Below are 26,163 nucleotides of genomic sequence, written 5' to 3'. Positions count from 1 at the left end.
ACATCGCTGTGTGTGAAGGCGCAGGAGCGAGGAACATCTCCTACCTGCGTCCTGCGGCTCACGCCGGCTATGCGGAAGGAAGGAGGTGGGTGGGATGTTTACGTCTCACTCATCTCCGCCCCTCCGCTTCTATTGGCCGCCTGCCGTGTGACATCGCTATGACGCCGCACAACCCTCCCCCTTAATAAGGAGGCGGTTCGCCGGCCAGTGCGACGTCGCAGGGCAGGTGAGTGCATGTGAACATTATCGCTACGGCAGCTATCACCATGATATCGCAGCTGCGACGAGGGCGGGGACTATCGCGCTCGGCATCGCAAGCATCGGCTTGCGATGTCGTAGTGTGCAAAGTGCCCCTAAAGGGAGAGAGGAATCTGGTCTGCTCAATTTCAGCAGAAGATCCTTTTATTTCTACCTGGAGAACACAGGAACGCTCAGCTGAGCCAACGTTTCTCTATATGGGACCATCTAGGGAAGAAAAAAAAACACAGGGCGCTCCATAGGGCAGAATCTCTGGCTTAGCAATCAGGCAAACAGGGTATTAAAGTAGCATGCTCACTATTAAGAGATAAGGCACAATGCTGGTTTAAGGCCTCGTCCTTAGGATCTCAGCTGATGATGATCCCATACACACAAATTAGGTAGGGCACTATCATCTCGTAGGTACAGTGCTGGCCAAAAGTATTGGCACCCCTGCAATTCTGTCAGATAATACTCAGTTTCTTCTTGAAAATGATTGCAATCACAAAATCTTTGGTATTATTATCTTCATTTATTTTGCTTGTAATGAAAAAACACAAAAGAGAATGAAACAAAAATCAAATCATTTATCATTTCACACAAAACTCCAAAAATGGGCCAGACAAAAGTATTGGCACCCTTAGCCTAATACTTGGTCGCACAACCTTTAGCCAAAATAACTGCGAACAACCACTTCCGGTAACCATCAATGAGTTTCTTAGGGTATGTGCGCACGTTGCTTTTTACCTGCTTTTTACCTGCTTTTTTGCTGCTTTTTCTTCTGCGCTGTTTAATGCCAAAATGGATGTGTTCTTCTATTCAAGCAAAGTCTATGGGAATTTGGGTTTCTTGTTCACACTATGTTGTTCAAAATGCTGCCTTTTTGTGGCAGAACTTTGGTCAAAAACTCAGCTTTTCAAAGAAGCAACATGTCAATTGTTTTTGCCATTTGGGTTTTGCACTGCAAAGCTGAGTTTTTGACCAAAGTTCTGCCACAAAAAGGCAGCATTTTGAACAACATAGTGTGAACAAGAAACCCAAATTCCCATAGACTTTGCTTGAATAGAAGAACACATCCATTTTGCAATTAAACAGCGCAGAAGAAAAAGCAGCAAAAAAGCAGGTAAAAAGCAGGTAAAAAGCAGGTAAAAAGCAACGTGCGCACATACCCTTACAATGCTCTGCTGGAATTTTAGACCATTCTTCTTTGGCAAACTGCTCCAGGTCCCTGAGATTTGAAGGGTGCCTTCTCCAAACTGCCATTTTGAGATCTCACCACAGGTGTTCCATGGGATTCAGGTCTGGACTCATTGCTGGCCACTTTAGTGGTCTCCAGTGCTTTCTATCAAACCATTTTCTAGTACTTTTTGAAGTGTGTTTTGGGTCATTGTCCTGCTGGAAGACCCATGACCTCTGAAGAAGACCCAGCTTTCTCACACTGGGCCCTACATTATGCTGCAAAATTTGTTGGTAGTCTTTAGACTTCATAATGCCATGCACACGGTCAAGCAGTCCAGTGCCAGAGGCAGCAAAGCAACCCCAAAACAACAGGGAACCTCCACCATGTTTGACTGTAGGGACCATGTTCTTTTCTTTGAATGCCTCTTTTTTTTCCTGTAAACTCTATGTTGATGGCTTTTCCCAAAGAGCTCTACTTTTGTCTTATCTGACCAGAGAACATTCTTCCAAAACGCTTTAGGCTTTCTCAGGTAAGTTTTGGCAAACTCCAGCCTGGCTTTTTTATGTCTCGGGGTAAGAAGGGGGGTCTTCCTGGGTATCCTACCATACAGTCCCTTTTCATTCAGACGCCGACGGATAGTACGGGTTGACACTGTTGTACCCTCAAACTGCAGGGCAGCTTGAACTTGTTTGGATGTTAATCGAGGTTCTTTATCCACCATCTGCACAATCTTGTGTTGAAATCTCTCGTCAATTTTTCTTTTCCTTCCACATCTAGGGAGGTTAGCCACAGTGCCATGGGCTTAACACTAGAACTACTGAGGTAGTCATTTTGACTACTTTGCACCATGTATTTCTATATAGGTGTCACGAGTCCAGTAGTTCTAGTGTTAAACTTCTTGATGACACTACGCACTGTAGACACAGGAACTTTCAGGTCTTTGGAGATGGACTTGTAGCCTTGAGATTGCTCATGCTTCCTCACAATTTGGATTCTCAAGTCCTCAGACAGTTCTTTGGTCTTCTTTCTTTTCTCCATGCTCAGTGTGGTACACATAAGGACACAGGACAGAGGTTGAGTCAACTTTAATCCATGTCAACTGGCCACAGGTAAGTTACAGGTGCTGTTAATTACACAAATTAGAGAAGCATCACATGATTTTTCAAACAGTGCCAATACTTTTGTCCACCCCCTTTTTTATGTTTGGTGTGGGATTATATCCAATTTGGCTTTATGACAATTTTTTTTTTCATTGAAGACAAATTAAATGAAGATAATAATACCAAAGAATCTGTGATTGCAATCATTTTCAAGAAGAAATTGAGTATTATCTGACAGAATTGCAGGGGTGCCAATACTTTTGGCCAGCACTGTATGTAGTAAAAGGGTTTGTCCACTCACATCTGGACAGAGCAGCAGCTCTCACTTCCTCTAGATATAAGTGATTTGTCCAATGTCAGGGAGAGTGAAGTTTGTGTGTGATGTAAGACTGTTACACGATCGCCAGAAGAGCAAGTTCCAACATCGTTGAAACAGGGCCTGCACCAGAGGTTAGTATAAGTGTTATTTTAAAAGAGGAAAAGAATGGCTGGAGAAGGGGTTGTCGTAGTAGTGGATAACCCCTTTAAGGAAAAGGTAATAAAAGTAGGAATAAAATCATTGCTGAAGTCATCAGTGAATCAGTCCAGGCAGGTTATAGTTCACCACTTCTACTGGATCAACTAAATCAGGTTACAAAGCTGCGGGTTTCAGTATTGTACCTATGCCTTCATCTAGCCCAGGATTTCCCAAACTCCAGTCCTCATGGCACCCAACAAGTCATGTTTTCAGGATTTCCTTACAATTGAACAGGTGATGGAATCATTATCAAGACATCACCTGTGCTATATTAAGGAAATCCTGAAAACATAACCTGTTGGGGGTCATGAGGACTGGAGTTTGGGAACCACCTAGCCAATCATCTTGGATGGCCTAAGGCTATGTTCGCACTTACCGGATTTTGCCGCGGATTTTCCGCGGATTTGCAGCGTTTCGCTGCAGAAAATGTTCATAACATCTCTGCAGGGAATCACCAGCAAATCCTATGGAGAAAAAAAATCCTGTGCACACTAGGCGGAATTTGACAGCTGCATGTTTTGCTGCGGGAATCCCGCAGCAAAAACAAGTGCATGTCACTTCTTTTCCGCACATCGCTGCGGGATTTCACTCCATTGACTCCAATGTTAATCATGAAATCCCGCAGGGAATAACCCAGGCAGCAAATTCTGTGCGGTTCACTGCGTTTTCCTGCGTTATTCCCTGCGGTATTTCGCGGTTTACCTCCGGTAATGTACATCGCTTGTCTGCGGTTTGAAGGGAAGTGATGTCATTACAGGAAGAGGAAGCCGTGCAGAGAGTAAACACAAACACATCACAGACACATAGAACACAGACACAGACACATAGAACACACATAGAAAGAAAACGGAAATATAGAAAACAAAGCACGTGGGCTCCGCTGTATATTTATCGTCCAGCCGAGGTAAGCACACAGCGGCGGCCCGGTATTCTCAGGCTGGGGAGGGAGAGGGGCAGGGTTAATGTCCCCCGCCTCACTCCCTCTCCCGCAGCCGAGAATATCAGCCGCAGCTGCCCCGGCACTGTCGCATGCATTATGCGGCAGCACCGGCGTGTCCTCGGTTCTTCTTGCCGCCGTGTAGCAGTGGCAGCAAGGTAATACAAGGGGTTAATGATGGTGGGGGACCACCGCCATTAACTCCAGGCTTGATCATGGCAGCGTCTATGTGACAGCTGACATCATCAACCCGTAAGTAAAGTGAATAAAACACAGACACCGAAAAATCCTTTATTTTAAATAAAACAAACAAGCCTCATTCACCATTTTATTAACCCCTCCCGCACCAAAGCTCCGGCGTAATCCACAGGTCCTGCGCTGCTTCCATCCAGCCGCGACTGTCACAGACACAGCGCTGAATGAAAGCAGCAGACAGCAGAGGTAATTACCGGTCATTTCCCACGGCCGGTAATGTGAACTCACTGCCGACCGTGGGAAATGCAGCGATCTGTCCTCTATCTATCTATCCCTCTATCTGTCTGTCTATCTATCTATCCCTCTATCTATTCTTCTGTCTATCTATCTACTATCTCAGGATTAAATGACTTTTTTTTTTTTTTTTTTCTTCAATGTGCTTTATTGCATTGAATGCAATAAAGCACATCCCAACCCGCACGCGGCAAAACCGCGGCAATACCGCGAACAATACCGCGGTAAAACCGCAGCAAACCGCGGCAAACCGCATGCGGTTTTCGGGTGCGGTTTTCCGCGGTTTTTTAATGCGGGTGCGGTAATCTTTGAGAGCATGCGGAATTTTCTCAAGAAAATTCCATTTCCCAGTGCGCACATAGCCTAAGGACGTGTCAAACTTATAGCCAAATGTAAATCTAAGTCACTCTTATAGGACATCTACACTGTTATTGATAAGCACAATTGCTACAAAGTAGCCATAGAAAACTGTATTTCTGTTAATAGTGTATCACTGGACATCACAAAAATTACCATGGAATGTGGATTTGCAGAAGAAAATTCTGCTGCAAATCTTGATGTATTGCCAGGAAAATGAAGCATAAAAAATGCACTTTTTTGTTGCAGACTTTTCCACATTCATTAGTTAGGGTGAAATCTGCCGGAAAAACACTGCAAGAAGGAACATGCTGCATGCTGCAGATTTATATCTGCTAGGAAAAATTAAGCAGCATGTGCATGAGACTTCAAGAATCTTATTGAATTTGCTGGCACTACATGTGCACATACCCAACCAAGCTAGAAGCCTAGCAAACTTCAACATAGGTGGATTATGTACAACAGCAGTGGAGTTATAAACTGCTCAAGTGGGAAATGTCAGCATACAATAAGATCTGGGTCCAAAAACAAAGCATTGTTTATACATTAATGTTAAAAAAGGATTGAAATAAAACGAAAAGATAAAAATGGACTCACTGGACTTTTAATAGCATCAAATACATATAGACATGCCATTTTCATATGATTAGCATGAACACTTTTTTACTGAAATGACCTCATTTGGCATGACACCATAATACCCTTCCAACACATCATTTTGTCACATTTTTGCTCTCCTGGAGCTGCACTGGGCAGCAGAACATTTGGTCTGGCCACAAGATCACTGAACATGGCAGGGTATGACACTTCCCCACCCAGCAGTCTGACCGATGAATCTGGGTTTGGTTCCTGCTACATCATTTCCTGGCTGTCCGATTGTATATTGCCAAGTCTAGGATTGGATGAATAGTTTGGGACTGTCTTTCATGGTGTTGTTCCAAAGCAGAGAAATATTAATGTTCCAGCATACAATGACATTCTAGAGATTAATGAAGTTCCTTTTATGTGACAGCAATTTCAATAAGCCCATTTACTGTATCAGTATAACAATGAAACGCAAAATACATAAACATAGGTTTGCAAAAGTTTAATCCTTTTCCTACACAGAAAGTACACTGCAGAAAACAGAAGATAATTCTGGGAAATGAAAACTGGTGCACAATTCTCACTTGAGAACAGAAGCTTCAAGCCTCCCTTTAGCCTTGGTTTTCATACACTAACAGCAATGTATGTGATGCTCGCACATGCAAATCTTTATAAAGATGGATTTGATAAGAGGCAGCAAGAAACCTGTCAGGGTAACAGATCACCATGTTATATTAGAAGTTTACTACATATCCCCTTTCTTCAGAACTTTGGACTTTACTCCTACAGTGATCACAGACTGAAGAACACAAACAACTTTTGGCATATATGCCCCCTAGTGGTTTTTTTGTTTCAATGAAAAAAGTGCCTCTATAAGGAGCCCTCAGGTCTGTTCGCTTTTACACAGCACTATTTCTTTGAGCTGTTATCTTATCACTGATTTCTACCCCAGAATCCATATTCCTTAGAATTTGCAGATTACCTATCCCTAAATCTCAACCCATTTGTGTTTCTGCTGCCCCTAGATCATGTCACCATCTCCTCTCAGATTTCCTCTACTTCTCTGTCCCTCTATCCACACTCAGACTGTCTTACTAACAGACTTCAGACCTCCAGTCCTTTTGTCACCCCTCAGATCAGATTCTATCACCCTTGAATTCCCTGTGTCACCGCAGATACAGCGTCCCTCTGGTTCCTCAAAATTCTGTGTCGTCTTAGGCTACTTTCACACATCCGGTTTGAGCAGTGCGGCTCAATTCGGCTGTGAAACCTATGCAACGGATGCGGTGAAAACACCGCATCCTTTGCATAAGTTTTTACATGCGGCCGGTCCGTTTTTTTCCGGTTGCGGCACGCTACTGAGCATGCGCAGTGGAAGAAACCGCATGCGGCGGCCGGATGCATTTTTTTCCGCATCGCGCCGCATCCGGCGTCCATAGGCATGCATTGAAAAATGTGCTGCAGCGGCCTGATGCGGCGCGATGCGGTTTTTTTTGCCGGAGCAAAAAACATTGCAGGCAACGTTCCATCCGGCCGCGGCATCGGCTAAATCTGCCGCATGCGGCAAAAAACGGACCGAACGCAAGCCCATGCGGCACAATACGGCACTAATGTAAGTCTATGCCAAAAAAAAACCGCAACCGGCGGCAAAAAAAAACGGTTGCGGTTTTTCTGCAGAGCGCCGTATTGTGCCGCAGAGCAAAAACCGGATGTGTGAAAGTAGCCTTAGGCTGCTTTCACACTTGCGCTGTGAGGCATCGTCACAGTGCGTTGTGTGACGCATGTGACGGATGCGTTGCAAATAGTGTGCTAATAAAGGTAACGGATTCCTGTGAAAGAACGTTTTGCGTTTTTTTTTGTTTTTTTCTAATGCTTCGACAGGAAAAGAGATTTGCGGTCGGGAGGAGAGAGAGAGAGAGAGGTGACCGCAAATCCCCTGAGTGAGCGCAGTGAGCCGCGCGATCAGCGGTGCCGTAACTCAGGTGACCTGAATGAGGGCACAGCTGATCGCGAGGCTCACTTCAGTTCCTGCATGGAGCTGATAGAGAGCGGTCGTGTTCTACGGCCGCTCCTGTCAGCTTCATGTAGCAGAGCTGGATGCATCGCGGGACCTTGTGTGGATAACGCCGGACCTGGAGGGGTATTTGGGTATTAATAAAGTGATGAAAGAGGGTATTTTTTTTGTCTTTTATTCCAAATAAAGGATTTTTTCGAGTGTATGTGTTTATTTACTTTCACTTACAGATTAATCATGGGGGGTTGTCTCATAGACACCTGTCATGACCAACCTAGGACTTAGTGGCAGCTATGGGCTGCAGCCATTAAATCCTTATTACCCCGATTGCCACCGCACCAGGGCAATTCGGGATGAGCCGGGTAGAGTCCCGGGACTGTCGCATCTAATGTGGCAATTCCGGGCGGCTGCTGGCTGATATATTTAGGCTCCTCCTGAGAATACCAGCCTTCAGCCGTGTGGCTTTAGCTTGGCTGGTACCAAAATTGGGGGGGGACCACACGCCGCTTTTTTTTAATTATTTATTTATTGTACTGCACTACATAGACTCGCCCACCGGCGGCTCTGGTTGCAGTGAGACAGCTGTCACTCTTCGTGGGGGCGGGTCTGACTGCAACAAATCATAGGCGCCGGTGGACAGGGGAAGCAGGGAATACGAGATGGAAAAATGAGAGGCCGGCATTTTCAAAAGCAGGAGAAGCCGCCAGAGCAGTGTGAACGCCGTGCAGCGCCGCGCCGGTGATCGGTGAGTATGAGAGTGGGGGTGTAGGGAGAGACCGACCGAGAGAGATAGAGAGACCAGGAGTGATTTTAAACGATTTAGATCGTTCTGCCCTCAGATTCCCTGTCACTGTCATCACCAAGATTACCTGTCATCCCTCAGTTGCCCTGTCACTGCCATCACCTAGACTCGCTGTCTCCTGCACACACACACTTCTATCATCACCTAGATTCCCTGCCCCCCCCATACATACGTTTCTCTGTCATTACCTAGAGTCCCTGTCATCCCTCACACACTTTGTCACTGCCATCACCTTAATTCCCTGTCATCCCTCAGATGCCCTGTCAGTGTCATCACCTAGAATTGCTGTGATCCCTCACATGACCTGTCGCTGTCATCAACTAGATTCCCTATCCACCCTAACCCCAAACACAGATGATTCCCTGTCACCTAGATTCCTTGTCCCCCACACACATACTATTCCCTGTCATCTTGCAACTTTCCTGTCACAGTCATCACCTAGAGTCTCTGTCATCCCTGAGATTCCCTGTCACTGCCATCACCTAGATTAGATTCTCTGTCATCCTTTAGATGCTCTGTCACTGTCATCACCTAAATTCCCTGTCATCCCTCAGATTCCCTGTCACTGCCATCACCTAGATTCCCTGTCATCCCTCAGATTCCCTGTCACTGCCATCACCTAGATTTCCTGTCAACCCTTAGAAATCCTGTCACTGCCATCACCTAGATTCCCTGTCATCCCTCAGATTCCCTGTCACTGCCATCACCTAGATTCCCTGTCATCCCTTAGATGTCCTGTCACTGTCATCACCTAGATTCCCTGTCATCCCTCAGATTCCCTGTCACTGCCATCACCTAGATTTCCTGTCAACCCTTAGAAATCCTGTCACTGTCATCACCTAGATTCCCTGTCATCCCTCAGATTCCCTGTCACTGCCATCACCTAGATTCCCTGTCATCCCTTAGATGTCCTGTCACTGTCATCACCTAGATCCCCTGTCATCCCTCAGATTCCCTATCACTGCCATCACCTAGATTCCCTGTCATCCCTCAGATTCCCTGTCACTGCCATCACCTAGATTCCCTGTCATCCCTTAGATGTCCTGTCACTGTCATCACCTAGATTCCCTGTCATCCCTCAGATTCCCTGTCACTGCCATCACCTAGATTAGATTCCCTGTCATCCCTCAGATTCCCTGTCACTGTCATCACCTAAATTCCCTGTCATCCCTCAGATTCCCTGTCACTGCCATCACCTAGATTCCCTGTCATCCCTCAGATTCCCTGTCACTGCCATCACCTAGATTCCCTGTCATCCCTCAGATTCCCTGTCACTGCCATCACCTAGATTTCCTGTCAACCCTTAGAAATCCTGTCACTGCCATAACCTAGATTCCCTGTCATCCCTTAGATGTCCTGTCACTGCCATCACCTAGATTCCCTGTCATCCCTCAGATTCCCTGTCACTGCCATCACCTAGATTCCCTGTCATCCCTCAGATTCCCTGTCACTGCCATCACCTAGATTTCCTGTCATCCCTTAGATGTCCTGTCACTGCCATCACCTAGATTCCCTGTCATCCCTCAGATTCCCTGTCACTGCCATCACCTAGATTCCCTGTCATCCCTTAGATGTCCTGTCACTGTCATCACCTAGATTCCCTGTCATCCCTCAGATTCCCTATCACTGCCATCACCTAGATTCCCTGTCATCCCTCAGATTCCCTGTCACTGCCATCACCTAGATTCCCTGTCATCCCTTAGATGTCCTGTCACTGTCATCACCTAGATTCCCTGTCATCCCTCAGATTCCCTGTCACTGCCATCACCTAGATTCCCTGTCATCCCTCAGATTCCCTGTCACTGCCATCACCTAGATTCCCTGTCATCCCTCAGATTCCCTGTCACTGCCATCACCTAGATTCCCTGTCATCCCTCAGATTCCCTGTCACTGCCATCACCTAGATTTCCTGTCAACCCTTAGAAATCCTGTCACTGCCATCACCTAGATTCCCTGTCATCCCTCAGATTCCCTGTCACTGCCATCACCTAGATTCCCTGTCATCCCTTAGATGTCCTGTCACTGTCATCACCTAGATTCCCTGTCATCCCTCAGATTCCCTGTCACTGCCATCACCTAGATTTCCTGTCAACCCTTAGAAATCCTGTCACTGTCATCACCTAGACTCCCTGTCATCCCTCAGATTCCCTGTCACTGCCATCACCTAGATTCCCTGTCATCCCTTAGATGTCCTGTCACTGTCATCACCTAGATTCCCTGTCATCCCTCAGATTCCCTATCACTGCCATCACCTAGATTCCCTGTCATCCCTCAGATTCCCTGTCACTGCCATCACCTAGATTCCCTGTCATCCCTTAGATGTCCTGTCACTGTCATCACCTAGATTCCCTGTCATCCCTCAGATTCCCTGTCACTGCCATCACCTAGATTAGATTCCCTGTCATCCCTCAGATTCCCTGTCACTGTCATCACCTAAATTCCCTGTCATCCCTCAGATTCCCTGTCACTGCCATCACCTAGATTCCCTGTCATCCCTCAGATTCCCTGTCACTGCCATCACCTAGATTCCCTGTCATCCCTCAGATTCCCTGTCACTGCCATCACCTAGATTTCCTGTCAACCCTTAGAAATCCTGTCACTGCCATAACCTAGATTCCCTGTCATCCCTTAGATGTCCTGTCACTGCCATCACCTAGATTCCCTGTCATCCCTCAGATTCCCTGTCACTGCCATCACCTAGATTCCCTGTCATCCCTCAGATTCCCTGTCACTGCCATCACCTAGATTTCCTGTCATCCCTTAGATGTCCTGTCACTGCCATCACCTAGATTCCCTGTCATCCCTCAGATTCCCTGTCACTGCCATCACCTAGATTCCCTGTCATCCCTTAGATGTCCTGTCACTGTCATCACCTAGATTCCCTGTCATCCCTCAGATTCCCTATCACTGCCATCACCTAGATTCCCTGTCATCCCTCAGATTCCCTGTCACTGCCATCACCTAGATTCCCTGTCATCCCTTAGATGTCCTGTCACTGTCATCACCTAGATTCCCTGTCATCCCTCAGATTCCCTGTCACTGCCATCACCTAGATTCCCTGTCATCCCTCAGATTCCCTGTCACTGCCATCACCTAGATTCCCTGTCATCCCTCAGATTCCCTGTCACTGCCATCACCTAGATTCCCTGTCATCCCTCAGATTCCCTGTCACTGCCATCACCTAGATCAGGGTTCCCCAACTCCAGTCCTCGAGGGCCGCCAACAGTGCATGTTTTCAGGATTTCCTTAGCATTGCATGGGTGTTGGAATCAGCAACTGTGCAGGTGATTAAATTATCACCTGTGCAATACTAAGGAAATCCTGAAAACATGCACTGTTGGCGGCCCTTGAGGACTGGAATTGGGGACCCATGACCTAGATTCCCTGTCATCCCTCAGATGTCCTGTCACTGCAATCACCTAGATTTCCTGTCATCCCTTAGATGCCCTGTCACTGCCATCACCTAGATTCCCTGTCATCCCTTAGATGTCCTGTCACTGCCATCACCTAGTTTCCCTGTCATCCCTCAGATTCCCTGTCACTGCCATCACCTAGATTCCCTGTCATCCCTCAGATGTCCTGTCACTACCATCACCTAGATTCCCTGTCATCCCTTAGATGTCCTGTCACTGCCATCACCTAGTTTCCCTGTCATCCCTCAGATTCCCTGTCACTGCCATCACCTAGATTCCCTGTCATCCCTTAGATGTCCTGTCACTGCCATCACCTAGTTTCCCTGTCATCCCTCAGATTCCCTGTCACTGCCATCACCTAGATTCCCTGTCATCCCTCAGATGTCCTGTCACTACCATCACCTAGATTTCCTGTCATCCCTTAGATTCCCTGTCACTGCCATCACCTAGATTCCTGTGCCCTTACCCATTACCCCCACACACATGATTCTCTGTCATTCCCCAGATTCCCTGTCCTTCTGTTTCCCCTTCAATATTCTCTGTCCCTATCATCCCCAGATTCAGATTCCCTGTCCTCCTGTTACTCCGCAGATTGCCTGTCACCCCACAGATTTCCTTTCCTTTTACATCACACAACTAAACTTTTCTGATATATACAGTACAAGGTAATAAACTTGTAACTTAGTAACTCAGTGTCTGATGGATGCACATCCTCGGTTTTCTTGGCCCCCTTTGTTCTCTTTCAGGAGTGCCTCCTCTACTAATAGATATAATCTGCTTGTTAATGGGGGGCTGAAGGAGGATAACTGCAGCCACCAGCCAGTACCTACTATGGAGAAAGGGAGAGTTTCTCCAGCTATGGTAGTACTGTGTACAGGAGGGATTTTGGAGGGAGCTCACATATCATTGCTCTGGGGGCTCCTCGGTAATTAGATCTGTCACCAGGCACCTTCACAGGGTGACAGGAGGCAGCCAGCTCACTGTCAGTCACTCCGGCAGCTGCAGGGTGACAGGTCTGTCAGGACTGAGTGACCCCTCTAACAGCGACTGCACTTCCTGGAGCCCTAACAATGGCTGAACTTTGTACAGTCCATTCCCTACAGAACAATAGTACAGAGAGGAAGAGCCCCCGCCCGCCCTCAGCTCTGGAGAACACTCACTCACCCTCACTGCAGCAGAGCCCCTCAGGGAAGCACTCACTTACCCGCACTGCCATAGAGCTCCTGTCCATCCTCAGCTCCAGGGAGCATTCACTCACCCTCATTACTATAGACCCCAGCTCACCCTCAGTTCTGGGGAGCACTCACTCACCTTCACTTCCTTAGAACCCCAGCCTGTCCTCAGCTACGAAGGAGCACTCACTCACCTTCACTGCCATTGAGCCTTTGCTCATCCTCAGCACAGGGGAGCACTCACCCTCACTCCCATAGAGCCCCAGCTCATCCTAAGCTCTGTGGAGCACTCACTCACCCTCACTGCCATAGAACCCCAGCCCGTCCTCATCTCCATTGAGCATTTACTCACCCTCACTGCCATTGAGCCTCAGCTCATCCTTAGCTCTGTGGAGCACTCACCCTCACTGCCTTAGAACCCCAGCCCATCCTCAGCTCCGGGGAGCACTCACTCACCCTCACTGTCATAGAGCCTCAGCTCATCCTCAGCTCTGTGGAGCACACACCCTCACTGCCTTATAACCCCAGCCCGTCCCCAGCTCCAGGGAGCACTCACTCACCCTCACTGTCATAGAGCCTCAGCTCATCCGCAGCTCTGTGGAGCACTCACCCTCACTGCCTTATAACCCCAGCCCGTCCTCAGCTCCGGGGACCACTCACTCACCCTCACTGTCATAGAGCCTCAGCTCATCCTCAGCTCTGTGGAGCACTCACCATCACTGCCATTGAGCCTCAGCTCATCCTCAGCTCTGTGGAGCACTCACCCTCACTGCCATTGAGCCTCAGCTCATCCTCAGCTCTGTGGAGCACTCACCCTCACTGCCATTGAGCCTCAGCTCATCCTCAGCTCTGTGGAGCACTCACCCTCACTGCCATTGAGCCTCAGCTCATCCTCAGCTCTGTGGAGCACTCACCCTCACTGCCATTGAGCCTCAGCTCATCCTCAGCTCTGTGGAGCACTCACCCTCACTGCCATTGAGCCTCAGCTCATCCTTAGCTCTGTGGAGCACTCACCCTCACTGCCTTAGAACCCCAGCCCATCCTCAGCTCCGGGGAGCACTCACTCACCCTCACTGTCATAGAGCCTCAGCTCATCCTCAGCTCTGTGGAGCACTCACCCTCACTGCCTTATAACCCCAGCCCGTCCCCAGCTCCAGGGAGCACTCACTCACCCTCACTGCCGTACTTGCCATTGTTCGCTCCCATCCTGTAGACTTCATGCTCTCATCCTACAGACATTCAGCATTTCCATCGGGCAGCGCACTCCATAGGCGATGACAATACAAAGCTGCTCCAGCCCTCAGCAGACCCCGGCCATTCCAGTAATCCAGTCAGGACGACGCTCAGTGATACTTGTTGCTGTCCTGCCCTCAGTGATGCCGGCAGCTCTCCCTCCAGAGCAGTCGCTGCACGGTCCCAGCATCCATCCCCTGTGGAGAAATGTGGGAGGACCGGCAGGCAGCAGTCCTCCCTCCTCTCCTCCCAGCCGCACGTCAGGCGTCCATATTACCTCACCCCGCTGTACCTCAGGAGCTCTGCCCGGCACACACCAGTTATACGGGGAGGAGAGGACGAGGGTCTCTGGGGTATGGCCGGCTATGTGCTCTGAGCCTGGGGAGGGGAGAGGGAAACACCCGGCATCTTTATAGCCTGGAAGCCGGCCAAGTCTACACATATTCACACATACAGCCCACATCATGGCTGCAAGTCAGCTATGACCGAAATACCTAGGAGTCAGCACTGCCAAATACACAGCTCAGCACCCGTCTGTGGTCAGGCCGCTCTGCCCCTGGAAAAGCTGGGTTACACATGGAGGATAGAGAAAGAGGGAGACAAGATAGATAAATATGCCATAGATAGATGGATTACACTGTTATACAGCCAAATTGGTTCAGAGACTCAAACAGCTGAACGAAACCGATTCTGTGATGGTGAAAACCGATGCTTACATTTGCTGATTGTCTCTAATTTTCAAGATGCAGAAGAGGTTGTAATAACTTATGACACTTTTCATGTAGTGTTATAGAAAAAATTGCGCTTTTATTGTTGTATTATTATTGCATTGTTAGTAGCTAGTCTATTACACCATCTGTTTAGTCTATAGAGCCTTCAGTTTTCTATCATCTTAGGGTGACCAATCAAAAAATGCCAACTCGGCTCCAATGATGGAAGCCTAATTACTGCTGTATCACCTACTTTTATAAATGCTCTCTGTGTAAGGTATATATAGTTACACTAGGTGTAGTACCCGGGCGTTGCCCGGGATAGTAACTGTCTCTCTCCCAGTCTCTGTATATGTGTTGCTGTCTGTCTGTCTCTCTGTCTGTCTGTCTCTTTCCTTGTCTGTCTGTGTCTATGTCTCTATCTGTTTCTATCTCTCTGTATTTGTATTTGTCTCTATCTCTGTGTCTGTCTCTATGTGTGTGTCTATCTGTCTCTCTCTTTCCCCGTCTGTCTCTTTCCCCTGTCTGTCTCTTTCCCCTGTCTGTCTCTTTCCCCTTCTGTCTCTTTCCCCTTCTTTCTCTTTCCCCTTCTTTCTCTTTCCCCTTCTGTCTCTTTCCCCTTCTGTGTTTTTGCCCATCTGTCTCTATGCCCTTCTGGATCTTTGCCCGTCTGTCTCTTTGCCTGTCTCTCTCTTTGCGCGTCTGTCTCTTTGCGCGTCTGTCTCTTTCCCCGTCTGTCTTTTTCCAGGTCTGTCTCTTTCCAGGTCTGTCTCTTTGACCGGCTGTCTCTTTCCACGGCTGTCTCTTTCCTCGTCTGTCTCTTTCCCCGTCTGTCTTTTTCCAGGTCTGTCTCTTTCCAGATCTGTCTCTTTGACTGTCTGTCTCTTTCCAGGGCTGTCTCTTTCCAGGACTGTTTCTTTCCCCATCTGTCTCTTTCCCCGTCTGTCTCTTTCCCCGTCTGTCTCTTTCCCCGTCTGTCTCTTTCCCCGTCTGTCTCTTTGCCCGTCTGTCTCTTTGCCCGTCTGTCTCTTTGCCCATCTGTCTCTTTCCCCTAGTGTAGTTTTGGTGCGCTTTTTGTGGCGTTTTTTCTGTGATGTCAAGACCAGCAAGGGTTCATGAGTACCCGAGTGCTGGGCTGAGCTGGTATTGACCTGGATCCAGCATTCGGGTAGTAAAAAAAAAGGTAGAAAGAAAAAAAAAAAGTAAAGCAAGTGCGCTATACTTACCAGTCTCCGGTAGATGCTAGAGTGTATGGGCTCCTTCCATAGGAGTCCATACATTCTAGGATCATTCCCCTACTTCCAGTGCCGCTCATTAGCCACCTGCATATTCACTTCTTCCACCCCCCACTGGAGTCTGTGGGTCTATTGTACAGTAAAAAATTAATAAATCAATAAATAAATTAAAAAAATGACGTAGGGTCCCCCCATATTATGATAACCAGCACAGATAAAGCCTACAGCTACAGGCTGCAGCCCCAAGCTGTGTGCTTTATCTTGTCTGGGTATCAAAATAAAAGGAACTGCATGCTGTTTTTTAATTGTTTAATTTATTTTCGTTCCCCCCCAATTTTGATACCAGCCAAGATAGAGCCAGCTGGGGGCTGGTATTCTCAGGCTGGAGAGAGCCAGCCTAAAAATATCAGCATGCAGCCACCCAGGATTGTTGCATTTATTAGATGCAACAATCCCAGCACTTTACCCGACTCTTCCCGAATTACCCTGGTGTGATGGCAATCGGGGTAATAAGGGGTTAATCGCAGCTCATAGCAGCGACTAAGCCCTAGATTGGTAATGGCAGACGTCTATGAGACATCCCCATCAACCCCACTTTATTAACCCCATAATCACACCTGCAGGTCCGACGTAATCCACACGAGGTCCCACGATGATTCAGCTCTGCTACATCTGAAGATCACAGTGAGCGCCATAGAACTGGACTGCCCACTGTGTGAGCTCCAGAGAATGAATGAGTCGCTTGATCAGCTCACTTCTCTCAGGTGATTCCTGGTCACAGCTGGCGATACATGTGACCTCAAATAGCCTGAGTGAGGTCACCGCTGAACGGGCGGCTCACTCATTCTCTACGCTAGATCTGCAGACCAGGTCTGTGATTGGTTGCAGTCATATGCTGGGGGCGTGTCTGACTGCAACCAATCACAGATGAAAGCAGTGAATATGTAATGAGCGGAGAAGTGAAGGAGACGCGGAGCGTACAGCTGTGACGGTGATTCGGGAAATATAGTGCGCCTGCTCCAATCCCCCTATTCCCACCACCATTTAAGTGCCGGCCAGATACCCTTGATCAATTCCGGGCCTAACCGGGTTTTTTATTAATCCGGTTAGACCCGCTGATCCAGGGTATCTGTGAGTCCACCTGCTACTAGGGTGAAACCATAGCAAAAGCGCTGAAAAAAATTGATATGTTCATTCTTTTCATAATGCAGCAAAACCGGAGGTGGTTCACAAAACCGTCGGGAAAAAATCCTGACGCGTTTGTGTGTATGTGCATGAAATTTCAGAAATCTCCTAGACTTTGCTAGGATTGTAAAAAGCAGTGTTTTGTTAGCATGGATTTGCATAAAACAAAGGCAAATCTATAGCTAAAAAACACTGAAAAACACCCAGTGTGAACATAGCCTAAGAGCTGTCCCTGGGAACTGGGGCTATACGACAGCTTTCCATGGGTATGAGAGCTATACCACGGCTGTCCTTAGGTAGTGGGACTATAAGAGAGCTGTCCCTGGGTAGTAGGGCTATAAGAGAGCTATCCCTGGTTAGTAGAGTTATACGACAGCTGTCCCTGGGTAATAGGTGTATATGAAAGCTGTCCCTGGATAGTAGGGCTAAGAGCGCTGTCTGTGCTTATGGGGCTAAGAGTTCTGTCTCTGTTTAGTAAGGCTAAGAGTGCTGTCCTTGGGTTGTAGAGCTAAGGTTCAAAGATGGAACTTGCTTAATGTGTTTATGATACCCCCTATGTTAACTATCTGCTGACTCCATCCCCACGATTTAAAAAAATGGCACCTGCTTCTTTTATTGGGTCAGCCCCCATTACTAATCACTGGCTGCCTAGACATAAAATGAAGCCTGTATGTAGTAGCGTACGGGGTGCAACCACAAGGGGCGCGTGACATTTTAGATTTTGAGTTCCATCGCACACCTACACACTGCTCTTTAAAGGGAATCTGTCAGAGCTTTTTGAGTTATAAATATAGACATTCTCCCGCCGTCTTTTCTCAGTGCAGAAGAGAGATGGTGGGTAGAAAGCGCAGGCGATAAATTACCAGCCGTGCACCTGACATCAAAGGGACATTAAAGAGGAGGTGAAGAGAAATCTTGTATAATGAAGACTGTATGGGGACCACATAAAATGATGCAGTGGGCTGGATTTGGCCTGTGGGACTTGAGTTTGACACTCTTGCTCTAAATAAATATCAGAAAATTGGCAAAACGAAATATTCTGCATCTTTATAGTTGCAAAAATAATTAGCTTCAAAGTACTGAAACTTTTATGCATTAATTATTTAAAACCAGTCTCAAAAGAATGGAACAACCCAAGAGATGGATGGTATTGATATGAGGTACTCAGCACCAACCCTGGTATATATTAACCCCTTCACAACCTTTGACGGATCTAGCCGTCATGGTGCCCTGGTACTTAAAGACCCATGACGGCTAGATCCGTCATGGCGAAATCGTGGCCCCGGAGGACCGTGCACCGCGATCGGTTTTAAAAAACTGTAGATTCGGGAAGGAGAGGACTTGTACCTGACCTCAGGAGGGGTGGTGTCTCCTTCCCGGACCTACGGAGGCTGTGATTGGCTGAACGGCGTTCGTCAGCCAATCACAGCCAGTGTTATGTTTCAGCCATTGAAAATGGCTGAAGCATTGAGATCCAGCTATGTCAGTGCAGCTGCAGCACTGGCCATTGGCTGGAGCTCAGTGAGCTTTACTGCACCCGCCCCCAGCTCTGATTGGAGAGATCGGCCTTGTGACCGATTTCTCCAAGCAGCACCGTGCCTCTGGAACCGGGTGAGCTCGCTGTAGGAGATCGCTCTCCTTAGCTTCTCCCTCCGTGGAATCTGAGGAGAGCGATCCCTGCAGGCGCCCATCTGTGAGTCACAGCCCCCGATCCACCGCTGCCCTGCTCCATGTGCTTCGCCCCTGCTCTCCCACTGCGCCCCTGCATCTGACGCCGCTACTCTCCCCCTGCATGTGACGCCGCTACTCAGCAGTAAGAGCAAGCGGTGTCAGATGCAGGGGGTGGCGCAGCGGGAGGAGAGCGTCACGGCGGCCGCTGCACTCTCCCCATCAGCCGCTCCACCGCCCCAGCATCTGCCGCTCCCCTCTCCCCATCAGTCACTGCTCTCGCCCCATCTGCTGCTCCACCGCCCCAGCATCTGCCTCTCCCCTCTCCCCATCAGTCACTGCTGTCGCCCCATCTGCCGCTCCACCGCCCCAGCATCTGCCGCTCCCCTCTCCCCATCAGTCACTGCTTTCGCCCCATCTGCCGCTCCACCGCCCCAGCATCTGCCGCTCCCCTCTCCCCATCAGTCACTGCTCTTGCCCCATCTGCTGCTCCACCGCCCCAGCATCTGCCGCTCCCCTTTCCCCATCAGTCACTGCTCTCGCCCCATCTGCTGCTCCACCGCCCCAGCATCTGCCGCTCCCCTCTCCCCATCAGTCACTGCTCTCGCCCCATCTGCCGCTCCACCGCCCCAGCATCTGCCGCTCCCCTCTCCCCATCAGTCACTGCTCTCGCCCCATCTGCCGCTCCACCGCCCCAGCATCTGCCGCTCCCCTCTCCCCATCAGTCACTGCTCTCGCCCCATCTGCCGCTCCACCGCCCCAGCATCTGCCGCTCCCCTCTCCCCATCAGTCACTGCTCTCGCCCCATCTGCCGCTCCACCGCCCCAGCATCTGCCGCTCCACCGCCCCAGCATCTGCCGCTCCCCTCTCCCCATCAGTCACTGCTCTCGCCCCATCTGCTGCTCGACCGCCCCAGCATCTGCCGCTCCCCTCTCCCCATCAGTCACTGCTCTCGCCCCATCTGCCGCTCCACCGCCCCAGCATCTGCCGCTCCCCTCTCCCCATCAGTCACTGCTCTCGCCCCATCTGCCGCGCCACCGCCCCAGCATCTGCCGCTCCACCGCCCCTGCATCTGCCGCTCCACCGCCCCTGCGTCAGCCGCCGCACTCTCCCCATCAGCTGCTCCACTGCCCCTGCATCTGCCGCCGCACTCTCCCCATCTGCCGCCGCACTCTCCCAATCAGCCACAGTTCTCTCCCCATCTGCCGCTGCGCCCCTGCATCTGCCACCTCACTCCCCCATCAGCCTCTGCGCCCCTGCATCTGCCACCTCACTCCCCCATCAGCCTCTGCGCCCCTGCATCTGCCACCTCACTCCCCAATCAGCCTCTGCGCCCCTGCATCTGCCACCTCACTCCCCAATCAGCCTCTGCGCCCCTGCATCTGCCACCTCACTCCCCAATCAGCCTCCGCGCCCTTGCATCTGCCACCTCACTCCCCCATCAGCCTCTGCCCCCTCCCTGATCTGCTGCCTGCTCTCTCTCATCCCCTTAATCCTCTGCCCCCTCCCCCCCCCCTCCCGGATCTGCTGCAATCCTGCTGCCTAGATCCATTCTGTAAGGTAGCTATCCCCAATCTCACCTCCCACTCCCCTTCCACCCTTCCCCTCGCCCCCCCTTCCTCCGCCACTCCTGCATCCGTTGTGCCCTCACCCATCCTCCACCACTCCTCCATCCGCCGTGCCCCCTCACCCATCCTCCGCCGTGCCCCCACACCCTTCCTCCGCCGCTCCTGCATCCGTTGCACCCTCTTCTATCCTCCATCCATCTTTTTTCCATCCCACCTAGTCCCCCCCCTTTTTGCAGTACATCTGTGCGTTCGTCCTAATTTTTTTTTCTGTAAACTAAGAAAGAAATACAAATAAACTTAGTTTACGGCCAGTAAAATTATACTGTAGTAATCATCAACTACAGTATTTTTTACTGAATATTGTAAGGGTCAGCCCAGTGCCACACATGAGAGCGATGCTCGAGTCTCACACCGCATCATCCGGCTTGGTCGCTCTCTTCCAGACAGGAGTGTGCGGCTGTGTCGGGTGATGCGATGCGAGATTTGTGCATTGCTCTCACGTGTGGCACTTGCCTTAGTGTCAGTTGCAGGTGCATATATTTTTTTTTTTTTTTACTGACGTCTGTATTTTTTATTATGCCAAACTAATATTTCTTTGTATTGGGGGGGGTCTAGTTTCCAACATGGGGTCACATGTGGGGGAGCTCCACTGTTTGGGCACATCAGGGGATCTCCAAACGCGACATGGTGCGGCTAACGATTCCAGCTAATTTTCCATTTAAAAAGTCAAATGACGCTCCTTCCCTCTGGAGCTCTGCCGTGCGCCCAAACAGTGTTTTTCTGCCATATATGAGGTATCAGCGTACTCAGAACAAATTGCCCAACAAATTTTGCGGTCCACTTTATCCTGTTACCCCTGTACAAATTAAAAAATGGAGCCTAAAATAACATTTTGTGGAAAAAAAAAGTACTTTTTTGTTTTTATGCCTCAATGTATGAAGCACGTGAGGGTTCAAAGTGCTCATTACCCATGTAGATTTATGCCATGGGGGTTTAGTTTCCAAAATGAGGTCACTTGTGGGGGAGCTCCATTGTTTAGGCACCTCAGGGGGTCTCCAAACGCAACATGGCGTACGCTAATAATTCCAACCAATTTTGCTGTGAAATGGCGCTCCTTCTCTTCTGAGCCCCGCTGTGTGCCCAGACAATTACTTTCCACCACATATGAGGTATCTGTGTACTCAGGAGAAATTGCACAATACATTGTATGGTGCATTTTTTCCTGATACCCTTGTGGAAAAAAAAGCTACCTGGTTAAAATAACAATTTCATGGTAAAAAAAATATATATATATTTTCACGGCTGAACGTTCTTAACTTTTGTGAAGCCTCCAGGGGTTCAAAGTGTTCAGTAAACATCTAGATAAATTCAATGAGGGGTCTAGTTTCCAAAATGGGGTCACTTGTGGGGGAGCTCCATTGTTTAGGCACCTCAGGGGGTCTCCAAACACAACATGGCATCCACTAACGATTCCAGACAATTTTGCGTTTGAAAAGTCAATTGTCGCACCTTGCCTTCCGAGCCCTGCTGTGCGCCCAAACATTTGATTTCCACCACATATGAGGTATCTGTGTACTCAGGAGAAAATGCACAATATATTTTATGTTGCAATTTTTCCTGATACCCTTGTGAAAAAAAAAGCTACCTGGTTGAAGTAACAATTTCGTGGTAATTTTTTTTTTTTATTTTCATTGCTCAAAGTTATTAACTTTTGTGAAGCCCCCAGAGGTTCAAAGTGCTCAATAAACATCTAGATAAATTCCATGAGGGGTCTAGTTTCCAAAATGGGGTCACTTGTGGGGGAGCTCCATTGTTTAGGAACCTCAGGGGGTCTCCAAACGCAACATCACATCTGCTAATTATTCCAGACAATTTTGCTTTCAAAAATTCAAATGATGCTCCTTCTCTTCCGAGCCTTGCCGTGCACCAAAACAATTGATTTCCCCCACATATGAGATATCGGTGTACTCAGGAGAAATTGCACAATTAATTTTATGGTGCATTTTTCCTGATACCCTTGTGAAAATGCTAAATTTTATGGCTAAAGTAACATTTTTGTGTAAAAAAGTAAAATTTTCATTTTTTCCTTCCACATTGCTTTGGTTGCTGTAAAGCTCCTAAAGGGTTAATAAACTTCTTGGATGTGGTTTTGAGCAGTGTGAGGGGTGCAGATTTTAGAATGGGGTCACTTTTGGGTATTTTCTGTCACCTAGGCCTCTCAAAGTCACTGCAAATGTGATGTGGTACCTAAAAAATTTTTTTTGTAAATTTTGTTGGAAAAATGAAAAATTGCTGATGAACTTTGAACCCTTCTAACTTCCTAACGGAAAACAAATTTGTTTCGAAAATTGCGCTGGTGTAAAGTAGACAAGTGGGAAATGTTACATAGTAACTATTTTGTGTGACATATCTCACAGATTTATGGGCATAAAATTTCAAATTTTGAAAATTGCGAAATTTTCAAAATGTTCGCCAAATTTCCAAACTTTTCACACATAAACGCAAAAAATATCGGCCTAAATTTACCATTGACATGAAGTACAATATGTCACGAAAAAACAATCTCAGAATCGCCAGGATCCGTTGAAGCGTTCCAGAATTATAACCTGTCAAAGTGACACTGGTCAGAAATGTAAAAAATGTCCGGGTCTTTAAGGTGAAAACAGGCTGGGGGCTGAAGGGGTTAAGGACCCATCTTTATAAGATGTATAAATTGAATGTGAATCAAAGGTAATGAAGAAAATGCAACTTAAGTGTCCCCTAGACCAGGCGTCTCAAACTCGGCTGAGTATAAGGGCTGCACATAGAAAAAAAATTATTTGGGGGGGCCGCATTCTTTGCTGGACCCAGTGCCATTTTTAGTGATCATATATTTTTTTCTATACACCTTTGGATCACGTTTTTTTGAACATTTTTCACTCATTTATTATAACAAATATGTAATTTTTTATTTGAGTTTATATATAAAAAAGTATTTTTAGTGGGAAAAAAATTCATTCTTTCTTTTAAATCTTTGTTTTTACATTTTATCCCCTTCTTGTAAGTAATATTCTTTAACAGTTACCACAATGTAGTAATTTTGGCTAATATTTGTAGTAATATTTCTATCCTGGTCCTCATCTTTTAGTAATGTGCCCATCCTTGTCTCCATCCTGTAGTAATGTCCACATCTTTGTCCCCATTCTGTAGTAATGTTCTCCATCTTTCTCCCCATCATGTAGTAATGTGCCCTATCATTCTCCCCATCCTGTAGTAATGTTCCCATATTGTCCCCTGTGGTAATGTTCCCATATTGTCCCCTTATAGTAATGTGCCCACATTGTCCCCTTGTAGTAATGTGCCCATATTGTTCCATTGTAGTAATGTGCCCATATTGTCCCTGTGGTAATATGCCCATATTGTCCCCTTGTAGTAATGTGCCCATATTGTCCCTGTGGTAATGTGCCCATATTGCCCTCTTGTAGTAATGTGCCCATATTGCTCCATTGTAGTAATGTGACCTTATTGTCCCCTTTTAGTAATGGACCCATATTGCCCCTTGTAGTAATGTGCCCATATTGTCCCCTGTAATAATGTGCCCATATTGTCCCCTGTGGTAATGTGCCCGTATTGCCCCTTGTAGTAATGTGCCCACATAGTCCCCTTGTAGTAATGTGCCCATATTCTCCCGTTGTAGTAATGTGCCCATATTGTTCCCTGTGGTAATATGCCCATATTGTCCTCTTGTAGTAATGTGCCCATATTGTCCCTGTGGTAATGTGCCCATATTGCTCCCTTGAAGTAATGTGCCCATATTGCTCCCTTGTAGTAATGTGCCCTTATTGTCTCCTGTTGTAATGTGCCTATATTGTCCCCTGTAGTAATGTGACCATGTTGTCGCCTGTGGTAATGTGCCCATATTGTCCCCTGCAGTAATGTGCCCATATTGTCCCCTTGCAGTAATGTAATGTGCCCAAATTATCCCCTGTGGTAATGTGCACATATTGTCCACTGTGGTAATGTGCCCATATTGCCCCTTGTAGTAATGTGCCCATATTGTCCCCTGTATTAAGGTGGTCATATTTCCCCCTTGTAGTAATGGGCCCATATTGTCCCCTGTGGTAATGTGCCCATATACTAATGTGCCCATATTGTCCCCTTGTAGTAATGTGCCCACATCGCTCCCTTGTAGTAATGTGCCCATATTGTCCCCTGTTGTAATGTGCACATATTTCCCCCTTGTAGTAATGTGCCCATATTGTCCTTGTGATAATGTGCCCATATTCCCCACTTGTAGTAATGTGCCCATATTGCTCTCTTGTAGTAATGTGCCCATATTATCCCCTGTGGTAATGTGCCCATATTGCCCCTTGTAGTAATGTGCCCATATTGTCCCCTGTGGTAATGTGCCTATATTGCCCCTTGTAGTAATGTGCCCACATTGTCCCCTTGTAGTAATGTGCCCATATTGTTCCATTGTAGTAATGTGCCCATATTGTCCCCTGTGGTAATATGCCGATATTGCCCTCTTGTAGGAATGTGCCCATATTGTCCCTGTGGTAATGTGCCCATATTGCCACCTTGAAGTAATGTGCCCATATTGCTCCCTTGTAGTGATGTGCCCATATTGTCCCCTGTAGTAATGTAACCATATTGTCCCCTGTGGTAATGTGCCCATATTGTCCTCTGCAGTAATGTGCCCATATTGTCCCCTTGTAGTAATGTGCTCAAATTATCCCCTGTGGTAATGTGCCCATATTGCCCCCTGTGGTAATGTGCCCATATTACCCCTTGTAGTAATGTCCTCATATTGTCCCCTTGTAGTAATGTGCCCATATTGTCCCCTGCAGTAAAGTGCCCATATTTCCCCCTTGTAGTAATGGGCCCATATTGTCCCTTGTGCTAATATGCCCATATAGTAATGGGCCCATATTGCTGCCTTGTAGTAATATGCCCATATTGTCCCCTTGTAGTAATGTGCACTTATTGTCCCCTGTAGTAATGTGCCCATATTGTCCCCTTGTAGTAATGTGCCCATATTATCCCTTGTGGTAATGTGCCCATATTGGCCCTTGTAGTAATGTGCCCTTATTGTCCGCTGTGGTAATGTGCTCAGATTGTTCCCTGTAGTAATGTGCCCATATTGCCCCTTGTAGTAATGTGCCCATATTGTCCCCTTTTAGTAATGTGCCCATATTGTCCTTGTGGTAATGTGTCCATATCCCCCTTGTAGTAATGTGCCCATATTCCCCCCTTGTAGTAATGTGCCCATATTGCTCCCTTGTAGTAATGTGTCCATATTATCCCCTGTGGTAATGTGCCCATATTGCCCCTTGTAGGAATATGCCCATATTGTCCCCTGTACTAATATGCCCATATTATCCCCTGTGGTAATATGCCCATATTGTGCACTGTGGTAATGTGCCCATATTGCCCCTGTCTTAATTTACCCACATTGTCCCCTTGTAGTAATGTGCCTATATTGTCCCATTGTAGTAATGTGCCCATAATGTCCCTGTGGTAATGTGCCCATATTGCCCCCTTTTAGTAATGTGCCCATATTGCTCCCTTGTAGTAATGTGCCCATATTGTCCCCTTTTAGTAATGTGCCCATATTGTCCTTGCGGTAATGTGCCCATATAGTTCTCTTGTATTAAAGTGCCCATATTGCTCCCTTGTAGTAATATGCTCATATTATCCCCTGTGGTAATGTGCCCATATTGTCCCCTGTGGTATTGTGCCCTTATTGTCCCCTGTGGTAATGTGCCCATATTGCCCCTTG

General features: G+C 47.7%; 1 protein-coding gene across 1 annotated transcript in view; it reads right to left on the bottom strand.

Moving 5' to 3' along the window:
• FBXL7 (F-box and leucine rich repeat protein 7) overlaps positions 1-14,228 on the bottom strand; it is a 362,238-nt gene extending 348,010 nt beyond the window's left edge. The window contains exon 1 of the mRNA XM_075314874.1: positions 13,976-14,228. Within this exon, the coding sequence (XP_075170989.1) occupies positions 13,976-14,009 (34 nt within the window). The 5' untranslated portion in view covers positions 14,010-14,228. The remainder of the gene's footprint in view (positions 1-13,975) is intronic.
• Between the last annotated feature and the right edge of the window lie 11,935 nt (positions 14,229-26,163).

The sequence above is a fragment of the Anomaloglossus baeobatrachus genome, chromosome 6, assembly GCF_048569485.1.
Source record: "Anomaloglossus baeobatrachus isolate aAnoBae1 chromosome 6, aAnoBae1.hap1, whole genome shotgun sequence".
NCBI lineage: Eukaryota > Metazoa > Chordata > Amphibia > Anura > Aromobatidae > Anomaloglossus > Anomaloglossus baeobatrachus.
Note: the sequence above shows the minus strand (reverse complement) of the source record. Positions and strands in the feature narration are given on the sequence as shown.